The following is a 15102-nucleotide window of genomic DNA, read 5'->3' as shown; positions in this document are numbered from 1 at the left end:
GCCAGTGTTTTACTCTTGTGCTCTGCCACGCCTCTCTCCTGAGGAGACTCAGCACCCGTCACCTGGTGACATATTCCCTTCTGCTTGAAAAACTCCTTCAGAGCAGACCCAGTGAACTTTGACCCACGGTCGCTCTTGAACCCTTGCACCTTGGTGGAGAACCTCAGTTCCACCTCCGCAACCCAATCTTTAAGCAGTTGCGCTGCCTCGCTCTGCGTCTTCAGCGAGAAAGACCAGCCGTTCTGACTAAAATCATCTGTCAGCGTCAGCACAAACCTGGCCCCACCCAGACTCGAACACTCCATGGGTCCTGCAAGGTCTGTGTGCACAAGCTCAAAAGGTTTTGTGGTTACCCTCTCCACCCTGGGATAACTGCACCCTTTTACCTTTGCCCTTCTGCATGCCTTGCACTCTAGGGACTTCCCACATGCTTTGAGTTTGCAACCCTTCGTGCACCTGGGCAACTTCTGAACATCTTCCAAACTGCTGTGGAACGACATTCTCTTGTGCCACAAATGAACACAAGACTCATGACTGGGAACACTAGCACACTGCGCCTGTGCCATCTTGGCATTCCCCCCACCCTCCAGAGGTGTCTCTAGAACAAAGAGATTGTTCTTGCATTCCACGTTGACAAGTTGTCTCCCACCCCTGGAAATGGAACAGACATCATTTTCAAAGCAAACCTTGTACCCTTCCTTTACAAGAGCAGGTACAGATAACAGACAACAATGCATCTCTGGCACAACGTAGACTTCCAGCTCCGCCTGTAAAAAGGGAACATAAACATTAGTCACGTTAGACAATGGCCTTTGTGACCCATCAGCAAATTCAACAATTGTCCCAGCTGAAACAGCCCTGCAGTTCCGCAGCCCGCCAGCAGGTGGCGCCGTTATCAGGTGATGACTCGCTCCTGAGTCAACTACCCATTGCATCACCCTGCCCTCACTGGAGTTGTTCCTTAGCGTTGCCATAGAAGCAGTAAGATGATAAGGACTGTCTCCACTTTCTGAGGCACGTCCTCCCTTCGCGTTCCCACGCTGGCCTCCTCTCCTGGACTGGCTCCCATGGGAAACGACCTTGGAGACATCCTGCCCGGCCTCTGTGCCTCTGCGGACAGGATCTTTTCAAATGGCTGTTGGAACCACAGACATAACATTGACGAGTGGAAAAAGCCTGAACAGAGCTTTCATCTGGCTTGGCCCCCCTGCAACCGGATGGGCTCCCTGTGCCAGCTCGGCCCTCTTTGACACGGCGTTCCTGTTCGTCAGCCAAACGTCCTGTCACATACTCCAGAGTAAGTTCTGCGGGTCTCATCGATTCCAAAGTTAGACACAAATTGTCATAACTTTTCTCCAAAGAGCTGAGCAAAATATAAACTTTCAGCTCCTCTGAAAAATTGACTTGCAACAGCCTCAACTCGTTGAAAACAGAGAGCATCTCAGTAACATGCTGTCTGATGTTGCCACCTGGACGCAACTTCATCTCAAACAAGCGTCTAGTGGTGTGGATCTTTGCACCAGCCGTGGTTCTGTGGTGCACTCTCTCTAACGCTGCATAAGCTTCCTGAGCAGTGTCAAGACCTTCGACCAAAGGTAGCTGTGAACCCTCCAAACTGAGCACTATAGCTCCCAAGGCTTTCTCATTGCGCCTTTGCGAGGCTTGAGCAGCTGCTACTTCTGCTGCCGCTGCGCCTGCTGCAGCCTGCAACGGGGGCCCCTGGGTCGCCTCCCACAGCCTCTTGGCTACCAGCCAGGCCTTCAGCTTCCGGCTCCATTCCTGTCAGTTTTGTCCGTTTAACTTTTCGAACGGGACGCTATATGATTCATGGCTGTCTGCCATCTCCTCCCCCGGTGCTAAGCGTACTCACGGAACAGCAGCTCCTTCCGGCTCCCGGCTCTAGCAGACCGCTCCTCCCAGCGAGCTCCTTCAGCCTCAAAAGAAAGCAAAGCTCCAGCTGGCTCCAGTGTCTTCTCAGCTGGCTTCCCCCACACGCAGGGACGTCTCTGCATTAACGGCTTCAAAGCTTTGGCTAGCTGCCCATAACCTATGGCGGCCAAGAGGGCCAAAATGGAGCCCGGCACACTTTCGCTGCGTCTGCAGGCTGCCTGTGCCGATCGAAAACGTCCTCCTGCCTCTTTGGCCGGTTTAGCAGAGTGAACACAGCGGTCAGAAGCAATTGCAGAGTGTGGGTAATAAATCAAGACACACGCAGACTGTGCTCTTATCTCCAACAGTCTTTAATCGTGTAGCATAACATCGTAAATTCCGCTTCAAACACCCGGTGACAACGCACACATCTTTCCTCCTCCTCCGAACAGAACAGAAAGAGAACTAACACACGGTAAGATTCCCGTATGTGAACTTAGCCACACCTCATGATGTGAGACGTCATTCAGAACGTCACTCAGAACTGTTAACCCTGTAAGTTCTGAAACCCTTCACAAAAACAAAGATCACCACAGCCAATCACAAGCAAACAATCACACCCTAGGCCAACCCCAACCTCTCTCACCACCAAAGGAACACAAGTGAACAACACAAGCAACGCTGACACCAAACTCTACATACATTAAACATAATAGAAACACTGCCACCCGACCCCACCCCCATCCATCTTCCCTCTCTCCACCCCCCTTTCTTTTTCTCTTTTTTTCTTCTCCCCCTAATGCCTCAACAAATGAAACGGATTTGTAAAAATGTTACATGGGGGGGGGGGGAAATAAATACGAGGCATTACACTTACTTCTGTAAAACAAGAAAATCCTTAATAAAATATTAAATATTTAAAGAAGCTGATGATCTGAGCAACAGTCAGCTCCAGGTCTTGTTTTTGCTGACTGTATAGAGCTTCTCCATCTTTGGCTGCAGAGAATATAATCAATCTGATTTCGATGCTGCCCATCTGGTGATGTCCATGTGTAGAGTCGTCTCTTGTGTTGTTGGAAAAGACTGTTTGTGATGACCAGCTTGTTCTCTTGGCAGAACTCTATTAGCCTTTGCCCTGCTTTGTTTTGAACTCCAAGGCCAAACTTGCCAGTTGTTCCTTTTATCTCTTGACTCCCTACAATCCCCTATAATGAGAAGAACATCCTTCTTTGGTGTCATTTCTATTTTTTTTTATATATATAAATATTTTATTAAGTTTTAACAATAAAAGAAATTTCAAGAAAAATACAAAAACAAGAAAAATACAAAGTCACAAAATACAATACAAAAATACAAACATTAAACACAGCAAAAGAAGAAAAAAGATAAAAGATAAAAGATAAAAGAACAAAAATTCCCTCTTTCTTAATTTTCATCTTCTATTAACTTATTTTCCCGACTTCCTCACGTCTCCCGTTCTTGTATCCCTTTTTAGAAATTTATTCAGCAATTTAATATTCTAACAATTTGTCTATTATTATTTCAATCTTACATTTTACTTTGTTGCTAAAGCCCCTGAAATCATTTCAATGTCTTTAACATTCATAAATTTTACAGTGTTTCTGCAAATAAATTTTAAATTTTCTCCAATCTTCTTCCACTGACTCTTCCCCCTGGTCTCGGATTCTGCCAGTCAATTCCGCCATCTCCATATAGTCTATTAGTTGCATCTGCCAGTCTTCCAAGGTGGGTAGGTCTTGTGTCTTCCAATGCTTTGCAATAAGAATTCTTGCTGCTGCTGTAGCATACATAAAGAAAGTTCTGTCCCTCTTTAACACCATTTGGTCCACTATGCCCAGGAGGAAGGCCTCTGGTTTCTTCGGGAAAGTATATTTAAATACCTTTTTTAGTTCATTATATATCATTTCCCAGAAAACCTTGATCCTTGGGCACGTCCACCAAAGGTGAAAGAATGTACCTTCAATTTCTTTGCACTTCCAACATTTATTATCGGGCAAATGATAGATTTTTCCAAGCTTAACTGGGGTCATGTACCACCTATACATCATTTTCATAATATTCTCTCTTAAGGCATTACATGCCGTAAATTTAATTCCGGTGGTCCACAACTTCTGCCAGTCAGCGAACATAATGTTATGGCCTATGTCTTGTGCCCATTTTATCATTGACGATTTTACAGTTTCTTCCTCAGTATTCCATTTCAACAGCAGATTATACATTCTCGAAAGTGTCTTTACATTGGGTTCTAACAATTCTGTTTCTAACTTTGATTTTTCCACCTGGAAACCAATTTTTTTATCCAAGTTGTAAACCTCTCTTATTTGAAAATAGTGTAACCAGTCTCGCACCTTTTCCTTAAGTTTGTCATAACTCTGCAGTTTCAATTTGTCACCTTCCTGTTCTAGAATTTCCCAGTATTTTGGCCATTTGGCTTCCATATTAAGTTTTTTCAAGGCTTTCGCCTCCATAGGTGATAGCCACCTTGGAGTTTTGGTCTCCAAAAAGTCTTTATACCTTATCCAGACATTAAACAGTGATTTCCTGACAATATGGTTTCTAAATGCCTTATGAGCTTTAACCTTGCCATACCAAAGATATGCATGCCACCCAAATACATTATCATACCCTTCAAGATCCAACACATCTGTGTTCTCAAGAAGCAGCCATTCCTTCAGCCAGCAGAAGGCTGCTGACTCGTAATAAAGTTTTAGGTCTGGCAGGGCAACCCCCCCCCCCCCGTCTTTAGCATCTGTAAGAATTTTAAATTTTATTCTGGGCTTTTTGCCCTGCCAGACAAATCTAGATATATCTCTTTGCCACTTCTTGAAACAATCCATCTTGTCAATAATTTGCAGTGATTGGAATAAAAATAACATTCTTGGCAATACATTCATCTTAATGACAGCAATTCGACCCAGCAAGGAAAGCTTCAGATTCGTCCAAATTTCTAGATCTTTTTTCACCTCTGACCAGCATTTCTCATAGTTATCTTTAAATAAGTTCGCATTCTTAGATGTCATATTCACCCCCAGGTATTTTACCTTCTTCACTAATGTTAAGTCTGTCTCTTTCTGAAACCTCTCTTTCTCTATCGGTGTCAAATTTTTCTCCAAAACCTTGGTTTTCAGTTTGTTCAATTTAAAACCTGCCACTTGACCAAAATCCTGGATTACTTCTAAGGCCCTCTTAGTACTGGATATCGGCTCCTGTAATGTCATAACGAGGTCATCTGCAAAAACTTTAAGTTTATATTGTTTAACTCCGACCTGGATACCCTGAATCAGTTGGTCCCTTCTGATCATGTTTAAGAGAACCTCCAGGACTGAAATAAAAAGCAATGGGAAAATTGGGCAACCTTGTCGTGTCCCTTTCTCTATTTTAAACTCTTCTGTAACCATATTGTTCACTATCAGTTTGGCTTTCTGTTCTGAGTATATCGCACCTATACCATTTTCAAAGTTCTGACCAACCCCCATCCCTTGAAGATTTTTCTTCATAAAACTCCAGGATATATTGTCAAAGGCTTTCTCCGCATCTACAAAAATCAAGACTGCTTTTGTGTTAATGTTCACCTGCAGTTTTTCTAGAATGTCAATTACATTCCTCGTATTGTCCCATAAGTGTCTTCCTGGAAGAAAGCCAGCCTGGTCTTTATGTATCACTTCTGCCAAAACTTTTTTCAATCTTTTGGCCAAAATGTCTGCAAATATTTTGTAATCCACATTAAGTAGGGATATAGGGCGGTAGTTCTTTAGTTGTGTCTTTTCAGACTCAGTTTTCGGTATAAGTGTGATGTATGCTTCTTTCCACGTCTCCGGTGCCTTTTTCCCTTCCATAATTTCATTACAAACCTCCATCAAGGGTTGAATTAGACAATCTTTCAGAGTTCTATAATACTTGGAGGTTAGTCCATCAGGTCCTGGAGATTTACCCAATTGCATGTCTTGAATTGCGCCTTCCACTTCTTGTTCAGATATTTTATGATTCAATAAGTCTTTGTTTTCTTGAGAAATTTTTTGTAATCCATTGGTATTCAAAAATTGGTCAATTTTCGACTCGCATCTGCGGCCCTTGTGTATAAAGTTCTTTAAAAAATCTCCGAAAACACTGTAATCTCCTGTGGCTTCTGGATGTTTTTTCCATCCACTTCAAGATTAGTGACTGTATTAAGTTTTTGTCTCTTCTTCAACTGCCATGCTAGCAACTTTCCACATTTATTAGCTGATTCGAAGGTCTTTTGTTTCATCTGTTTGACTTTCCATTCAATATCCTGATTTATCATTTTCATATATTGAACTTGGTATAACTTGATTTCTCTCAGGATCTCTTGAGATTTTGGTTTAACTCTCAATTTTTTCTCTCCTTCTCTTATTTTCTCCAAAATCTTCTCTTTTTTCTCATTTTGGATTTTCCTTTTTATTGAATTTTGTTGTATCAAAAACCCTCTCATTACAGCTTTGCTTGCGTCCCAAATTGTTCTTTTTTCCACTGTAGTCTTCAAATTTATCTCGAAGTAGTCTTTTATTGTTTTTTGGGCCTTCTTAATAATTTCTGGATCTCTAAACAAGGCGTCATTCATCCTCCATCTGAAGGATCCGGTCGATATTTGTTTCATTTCCATCTTCACAGGGTTGTGGTCGGAGCAAGTTTTTGGGCAGATTTCTACTTTTCGAATCTTGGGAGCCATTCCTCTGGTTATCCAGATTTGGTCAATCCTTGTCCATGTCTTTTGGGCTTCAGAAAAGAATGTCCCTTCTTTATCTAGGGGGTTCTTAGTTCTCCAAATGTCAATTAAGTCCATATTGTCCGTCAGTTCAAAAAAAGTTTTCGGTAGTCATCCATCTTTTGTCACCACTTGTCTTTCTGACTTATCCATATTTGTCGACACCACTCCATTCATATCTCCAAGCATAATAATGTTTAAGTCCATAAAGTCCAACATTGTCTCATGCAATTTCTTATAAAATTCTGATTTCCCCTCATTTGGTGCATATATTCCTACTATCAAAAATTTCTCACTTTGGTGTCATTTCTAGAAGGTGTTGTAAGGCTTCATAGAATTGGTCAATTTCAGTTTCTTCAGCAGCAGTAGTTGGTGCATAAACTTGGATTACTGTGATGTTAAACGGTCTGCCTTGGATTCTGTCATTTTTGAGATTGCATCCCAGTACAGCTTTCTCCACTCTTTTGTTGACTATGAGGGCCACTCCATTTCTTTTACGGGTTTCTTGCCCACAGTAGTAGATATGATGGTCATCCGAACTGAATTTGCCCATTCCCATCCATTTTAGTTCACTGATGCCCAGGATGTCAATATTTATTCTTGCCATCTCATTTTTAACCACATCCAACTTACCTTGGTTCATGGTTCTTACATTCCAGTTTCCTATGCAATATTTTTCTTTACAGCATTGGACTTTCCTTTCGCTTCCAGGCATAACCACAACTGAGCATCCTTTCGGCTTTGGCCCAGCCGCTTCATCAGCTCTGAATCTACTTGTACTTGTCCTCCGCTCTTCCTCAGTAACATGTGGGACGCCTTCCGACCTGAGGGGCTCATCTTCCAGTGTCATAACTTTTATATGCCTGTTGTCTTTGTCCATGGAGTTTTCTTGGCAGGGATACTGGAGTGCCTTGCCGGTTCCTGCTCCAGGTGGATCACGTTTGGTCAAAACTCTCCACTATGACCTGTCCATCTTGGGTGCCCTGCACGGCATAGTTTATAGCTTCTCTGAGTTATTCAAGCCCCTTCGCCACGGCAAGGCAGTGATCCATGAAGGGGACTTCTGAGTAGATGTACATAAAATTGTGCTGAAGGATATGAAGTGGGGTGTTGTGGTCATTGGAGGAACACAGTGAAAAGAACAGCAGATGCCTAATACTTCTGTCTAATGTCTTAATGCAACAGCAGCAGGGAACCTTCGGTCACTGGCCTTACTGGGCCCTCCTGACCTCTCCACTTGGCCAAGCCATACCCACCTGCTGCCATATATGAGATCAGTTGTGGGTCTTATAAAGTCATGGCTGGAGAAAGCGCTTTGACGCCTCAGCTATTGGCTGATTGTTGAAGCTTCAAATCACAGGGCTTTTTGCAAGCCTCAAAGATCAGCGGGTGGTAAGAGCTTAAAGAGCACCCAGAACAGCCAGCCGCCTGCTGTTCATCTGTGTGTTGATCAAGTTCTCTTTATGAAACCACTTAATGATGTGGCCACTTCATCATCATGAGGCCTGCAGGCTTCAAGTTCCATGCCATTTGTGCAATATTGCATTCATTTCATTTTAAAGTAACACATTGGATTTTATAGGCCCTACCCCAGTCTGAATCACACATCACAACTGTGCTCTTTTCTCTCCTCCAACAGACACCAGATTTTTATGTGGAAATGAAATGGGAATTCACCAGTTGGGGTACGTTCGAATTAAATTTCCTTCTCTTTTCTTTGAGGCTGTGTATTTCCTTTTCTGTTCAGCTCACTCTTACTGGGACTTGCTTGTTTTCAGTTATGTTGCACTATGTCTATGTGTCTGTCCTGCCAAAACTCCCTAAGAGCCCCCAAAGGGTCTGTGTTTAACCTGAGTGCACATATACAAACCACATGCTAGATAGTGAACCACAAGAGGTGAGAGCATCTTCCCTACAAGGAAATGCTATATCAGGGATGAGGAACATGCTGCTCTGCACACCCTGTTGGGCTACATCTCCTGTTCACCTGGCCCTTGCCAAGGCTGGCTGCTGGTGGTGGGAGTTGGGAGTCCAGCAGCATCTGGAGGGACTGCAGGGTCCTCACCTGCCGCCACCCAGTTTAGGAAAAAGCATGATTGGAAAGGGGCCTGCCAGATGTTTGTGAGTTCATGGGCGGTGCTGAGAGATTTTCCTCCCTTGTAATATTAGAACTTGGGGTGGGGTCCTCCAATGAAACTGATAGGGAGGAGATTCTGGACAGGTGAGAGAAAAGTCTGCAAAATGCAGATTTATTGTTTGGAATTGGATGCTGTAAGACAGCTAGCTACTGGGTTACGCGTATAGTGGTAAATTTTGACATGCAGCAGCTTGTCATGATGTTCCTGAAGCCTTGCTCTCCCAGTGCCGTGCTGCAGGTGGGATTCCTGGAACTCTCCAGGAGGCCAGTCCTGGAAGCAGAAGGCCAGACTCTGTGGGCCACGGGTTTGACCTCACAGGGGACCTTGGGCATTGGTGTCTTCTTTTGCAAAAGGTCCTTTTCTTTTCTCTCCCTTTCTCCAACAACCAACAGTTCCGCTGGTTTCCAGAGTTTGCCCCAGCGATGTTTGCCGCATCTGGAAGAGCGGTGCAAAGCTGCGAGTTGACATCACACTGTTGGGATTTGAGAACATGAGCTGGGAACGAGGGAAGCGCAGTCTGATCTTCAGGGGGGAAGAAGGTAGGCAGAGAGGGCGACAGGGCTTGCAGGCTGGGGTTGCAGGGCCCTGGAGGGCAAGAGGTGGGGCATTTCCATCAGTCAGAGGCATGACCAACAGTGAACCCAGCAGTCTGTTGGAGGCAGAAAGTAAGGCTGCAATCCTAATAACCCCACTGAGTTCAATAGGGCTTACTCCTGAGTAAACATAGTTAGGATTGTGCTGTGAGTTGTGCAGGAAGACAGTCTCTCTGCAGTGGGGCAGGTAGAGGTGGAGTACATGGCCTCCTTGATAATGTTTGGGTTTTCCCCCCAAAGGCTAAGAGTGCAACATGCATTTCTGGATTGACACCCAGGTGATGCCTCTTGCTCAGTAAAGCAAAAAGGCCTAACTGAAAACCTTTGCCTTTGTTTGTTTACAAAGCCCAGGAAATGGTGTTTTCATTCCACTTGAAGAAGGGCTCTGCAAAATTCAGAAACTTGCAGAGCCCTTCACCTACCTGAGTTGGCTCCATTAATGTCACCTGACCACATTAGGCCTTTACTATCCTTTGGGCACCCATTGTTGGCTATCACTGTCCTTGGTTATTGTTATTGGTCTACAGAGGAGTAAGCAGAATGTGCCTTGCAATGCTTCAGCTTCCCCAAGCTGTTGGGTTAAACAGTTCATAATGTTTTTTATGTATTCATTTATTTGTTGCATTTATATGCCACCTTTTCCTCCAAGGAGCTCCAGGTGGTGTACATGGTTCTCCCCTTCCTCATTTAGTCCTCACAACAACCCTGTAAGGTAGATTAGTCTGAGAGGCAAGGAATGGCCCAAGTTAATGTAGAGAGCTTCATGGCTGAGTGGGAATTTGAACCCTGGCTTGTCCCAGGGCCTAGTCAGACACTCTAACCTCCATTCCACACTGGCTCTCTGCCAAAAAAAAGACACACTCAAAGTGATGCACAGTAATATTATTTTGTTGAAAAAATAATAATCCAAAAGTATAAAGGAAAACATCAACCTTATACCATTTTAAACCCAGCAATCAGTTTAAAAACCAGGTGCTGCCTTCACACTTGGGAGTAGCTGCTCTTCCCCCAGTGGATATCAATCCTGATGTCCCCACAAGGTGAGTGAGTGAGCAGGCCATGCCTTGTCCCTAAAAGCTCGTCAGGTGGGCGAGGGAACTCACAGGAACTTCTCTGTCTCTTTCGTCCAGTTTTCAACTTTTTGCTCTGCACCTGAACTCCTCAGTTGTGACTCCTGAGCCCTCTGTCTGTTGCTGAGCCTGTCATGTTACTTGCCCAAATAAAGATCACTCTCTTACTCCCAAGTAAGGGCCTTTGTGTGCATGTGCTGGCCAGGAGCCCAGAAAGGCATCTTCCTCCTCTCTCCAGATACTGGGAACTGGGCAGAGCTGATCGAGGTGAACCACGATGAGAAGGTGGTTGCCACAGAGCGCTTTGAGATCACCCAGCAAATCAAGCGCCTGACCTTGGACTCCATGACCCCGAAGACCAAGGAGGTGGAGAGGCGGCTCACCTCTCCCATCATCAGCACTTCCCTGGACACGAGGAACATTGCCTTTGAAAGGTGAGGAGGAGGAGGAGGCCAGAGCTCTCAGGCTCTCCTTTGCCTTTAAGAGGGAGGGACAAGGCTCAAGTTTGGGTCTCCAGCAGCTGTTCCCCAAGCAGCCTTCCCCAAGCAGCCTTGCCCAGGCTGGTGCCCTCCAGACATTTTGAACTGCAATGGCACCCCCATAAGTAAGGCTGCCTGGTTGGCTACCCCTGCCCTAGATCTCACATAGCCCCAGTTTCAGAGTCTGGCACAGGGAGAGGAGGCATCCAGAGCTCCCCAACCCCTGTCTGTCCCCATATCCAAAGCCTCTGAGGAGGTGGAGGAAGCCTTCCCCTCTTCTCTTCTCTCTCTCTCTCTCTCTCTCCCTCATCCTGCTAAGAAACTATGCCAAGGCCACCATGGAGTGGTAATGGGCTCCCCTAGGTGCACGGGGGGCTGGTGGGAGTTTGATTCCCTTCCTGGTTCTTTCCTTAAAGAGGTGGGTAGTGAATGTATGTATGTATTTATCTATCTATCATCTATCTATCTATCTAGCTAGCTAGCTAGCTAGCTAACTATCTTTCACATTTATATGCTGCTTTTTCTCCCAAGGTGCTCAAGTCCATGGTTCTCCTCCATGTACATGCTACCTCCATGTACATCATGCAACACCTCCACTTGGCACCCTCTTGGCTAGTTAACACTAACAGAGTCAGTTCTTGAGTTACAAACCCAATGGTCCTTGCTGTTGCACTTCCAACAGCCAGTTTGTAAAGGCAGAAGCACAGATTCTTTGATAGCTTCCTGTCTCTTGCAGAAATACGTCCGGCTTCTGGGTCTGGAGAACTGAGAAGAGTGAATTGGTGAGCGATTATGATGCAAAGGTCAGTTGTTGCTCTTGTACTGATGTCCCTTTTCCCTGACAGCTAGGAGCCTTGCTCAGCATTTTAAGATTTCTCCAGGCGTTGCCCACAAATCTCCCCCTTCCACAGAGCTTTAATTTGCAGCCATGAGGACTTGACACCTGATGAAAAGTGCATGCAGCCTGAAAACCTTTGCTTCTGATTCGGAAGAGTGGCATGAATGAGGTTCACAAGGCCTCAGATGGTCTGGGAAAAGCAAACACCAAATAATGGGCTTCATTGTCTCACAGTGTAAGCATGTACAGCTATCTGACAAAAACATGGATTGGCAGTGTACTCATGACAAGCAAAAGACAGGGTGAAATGAGCCTCTGGAACTCTCTGGGACCAGTTTCAGTGGCTTTAAGAAGAAATGTCCATTGGCAGCTTTAGGCAACATTCCAGAGAAATGCAGCCTCCATGTCAAGAGGCTCTAAATAGATTGGGCAAGTTCACAAAGGAGAAGGCTATCAATGACGTTCATTTGGAGGCAGTAAATGCTTCTGAATGCCAGTTGCTGGAAGCCACAGGAGGGGAGGGGGCTCATGGCTTGCGTCCTGCGCTGTGGGCTTCCCCTCGAGGCGCCTGGCTGACCACTGTGAGAACAGGAGGCTGCCCTGGGTGGGCCCCGGTTGGCCTGACCCAGCAGGGCTGTTATGCTCTTAGGTGGTTTTGGTGATGGGATGTCTCTGAGAGGCATCAAGTGTTCCTCTTTCACTATGAAGTTCTGCTTGAGAACTTAATGAGAGGTGTTTTGGCCTGCTGCTTTCAAAGGACGCAGGGGGCCTTTGGTACGGCTGTGGAGGTTCTTATGCAATTTTCCTTTTTTCCCTACCAGAATTACAGACACTCCAAATGACACAGGCTAGCTGTACCCTCCAAAGAGCTTACTGTGCATATTATATATTGAGATGTTGTTGTTATTATTAAAATTTCTATACTGTGGATAACAGGGCAGTTTACAAAAATGCATCCCATGGTAGCAAACAAAAACAGTCCTCCCCCTCAGAGTTTAAACGGCCACAGATAGTTTAATAAGCCAAAGGCGATAGGGAAGAGGAAGGCTTTATGTGAGGAAGGCACCAGGTGAGCCTCGACTCAATGGCCCTTGTGGTCTCTTCCAACTCTATGATTCTATGACCCTTCCACAAGAGGAGCCCTAATGAGATGCTTTAGCTGGCCAACAGATGGTGCTTTGGCACCTTTGTGTTGGGAATTGGGGTAGGATGAGGATGGGTGGGACCCTCCTTGTCAGTTACCCCATAGCCACTTCTATGGGGGCTTCCAGAACTAGCTGGGCTCTCTACATCTCTCCCTCCTCCTCCTTGTTTCCCTCAAGGTCTATACGGCCAACAACGTGAATGTTGTGACCAAGATCAGAACAGAGCACTTGACAGAAGAAGAGAAGAGGAGATACAGAGGTAACTTGGTCCTGTGGGAGGAGAGGGCCGAGGTTGATCACCCTCCTGCAGGCAAGGCATATTTGATTCTGAGCCCAGACATTACAACCCAATTCCTTGGTGACGGCTTGGCCAAAATTCAGTCCCCTGCAAAATGAAATGTGTTCACAGGCATGCTGCTGCTGCTCTATAATTCAGGAGGCTGGGAGGGCTGTGGGAAGAGCAGCTGGTCTGTTTTGGGGCTCTGTTTTAAGCAGGGCCTGCTGCTGTTTCATGCGACTTTGGGGTGAGCTGGAAGTCAGAACAGTGTGTGTATCCTCTAAGGATATCTTGAGTTGTAAACGGTTTAGAAAAGGGCCACCCAAATGGTCAAGAGGATGGCGCAATTCCCCTGTGAGGAAAGACTGCAGTATTTGGGACTTCTTAGCTTAGAGAAAAGGCGAGTCAAGAGTTTATAAAAGTATGCATGGCATGCAGAAAGTGGATAGAGAAATTTATTTCTACCTGTCTCCTAACACTAGAACTCCGGGATGTCAATGATTCAGGACAGAGAAAAGAAAGTCCTCCTTCCCACAGTGCATAGTTAAACTGTGGAACTCGCTCCCACAGGAGGCAGCGATGGTCACCTTGGATAGCTGTAAAAGAGGATTAGGCAAATTCATGGAGGAGGAGAGGGCCAGTGAGGGCTACCAGCCACGATGGCTGTCTCACCTCCACCGTCGGAGGCCACAGTGCTTCTCCATAGCAGTTGCTGGAAATCGCAAGAGGGGAGAAGGCGGCTCTTCTGCTCGAATCCTAGTGGCTGGCTTCCCATGTTGGGCATCTGGCTGGCCCCTGTGAGAAGAGGACGCCTCTCTGCCTGGGGAGCCACTGGCCAGATCCAGCAGGCGCTTTGTATTTCCTTATGCTCTTACCAGCCTGGCACAAGTGGTGGAGGCAATCTGTTGCTGGCTGTTTTGCAGAATTGCAACTGCCAATTTTGCCCCTTGCTTCCTGACATTTTATTTTGGATCCTTTAAGGCAGGCTTTGCCAACCTAGAGCCCTCCAGTTGTTTGGGGCTACAGCTTCCACCAACCCCAGTCGGCATGGCTGTCAATAATAATCCAAAAAGCGTGGAGGGCACCAGGTTGACAACGACTGCGTTAAGACCCACTTTGCACCCAAGATTTCTGAGCTGCCACAAGAAGTGGCTCTTCAGCTCAAGTCATGTGTTAAAGTGACAGAATCATTTGTTACAGCTTCCATGTATGTTAGATTCCATCACAAACCAGTTTACTGTGCATATTTAAGGTAGAGGGAGAGTCATTTTCTCATGATCCTTGCACACTGGAAAGGATGTGAGATTCCTCTCCATTTTCCAGTCCTGCCCTCCAGGAGTAGATCCAGGAGATCCAATGGGGGCGTCCTCAGCTCTTGCATTGGGGCTGTGGGGAGAGTGCCTTTTGAAAGGCCAGCCTTGTTCATGCTTCCCAGTGGGAAGGTTTTAGCATGACATGGGGGGCTGACAGAGATAACACTGCAGTTGTGCTTCCTCCCCCGCCCTTTCCTCCAGCTGACAGAAACCCCCTTGAATCCTTTTTGGGAACCATCGAGCATGAGTACGGGGCACAACAGGTGAGCAAAATGCATTGTCTTTTTTTCCTTTTTTATGGTTTTAAGTCTTTTACTGGAAAACTGCTAACAGTACAATTGAAAATACATAAAGAAAGACAAAGGAAAATGAATAAAAGTAAGGGAGCAAAGTAGGGTTCATGCTGCAAATTTAATACAAAACAAATTTCTTATGAGAGAATTTTATATTTCATGATGTCGTCCAAGAGAAGAGGTTTGTGCATCTGGGTTTGAAACATGAGGGGAAGTCCCTCTAGGCAGCCTAGAAGTGTTCTGGATCCTCTACCCCTCTGGAACCATGAAGTGTTATTTTTTTCTGCAACAGCCAAGGAACTCCTGTTTTTATACCACAGAGATAGGAGCAAAATGTATTTTG

The 15102-nt window shown here is 45.5% G+C and overlaps 1 protein-coding gene across 5 annotated transcripts in view; it reads left to right on the top strand.

The window, feature by feature from the left end:
- Window positions 1–15102, top strand: part of ANKRD13A (ankyrin repeat domain 13A) — a 40538-nt gene that overhangs the window by 13219 nt on the left and 12217 nt on the right. For all 5 annotated transcript variants that reach the window (XM_081168531.1, XM_081168532.1, XM_081168533.1 and 2 more), the window contains 6 exons: window positions 8253–8298; window positions 9144–9290; window positions 10653–10848; window positions 11630–11696; window positions 13054–13135; window positions 14668–14729. In XM_081168531.1, the coding sequence (XP_081024657.1) occupies window positions 8253–8298; window positions 9144–9290; window positions 10653–10848; window positions 11630–11696; window positions 13054–13135; window positions 14668–14729 (600 nt within the window). The remainder of the gene's footprint in view (window positions 1–8252; window positions 8299–9143; window positions 9291–10652; window positions 10849–11629; window positions 11697–13053; window positions 13136–14667; window positions 14730–15102) is intronic.

Source organism: Podarcis bocagei (genome assembly GCF_964188305.1).
Source record: "Podarcis bocagei genome assembly, chromosome: 13".
Lineage (NCBI taxonomy): Eukaryota > Metazoa > Chordata > Lepidosauria > Squamata > Lacertidae > Podarcis > Podarcis bocagei.
Note: the sequence above shows the minus strand (reverse complement) of the source record. Positions and strands in the feature narration are given on the sequence as shown.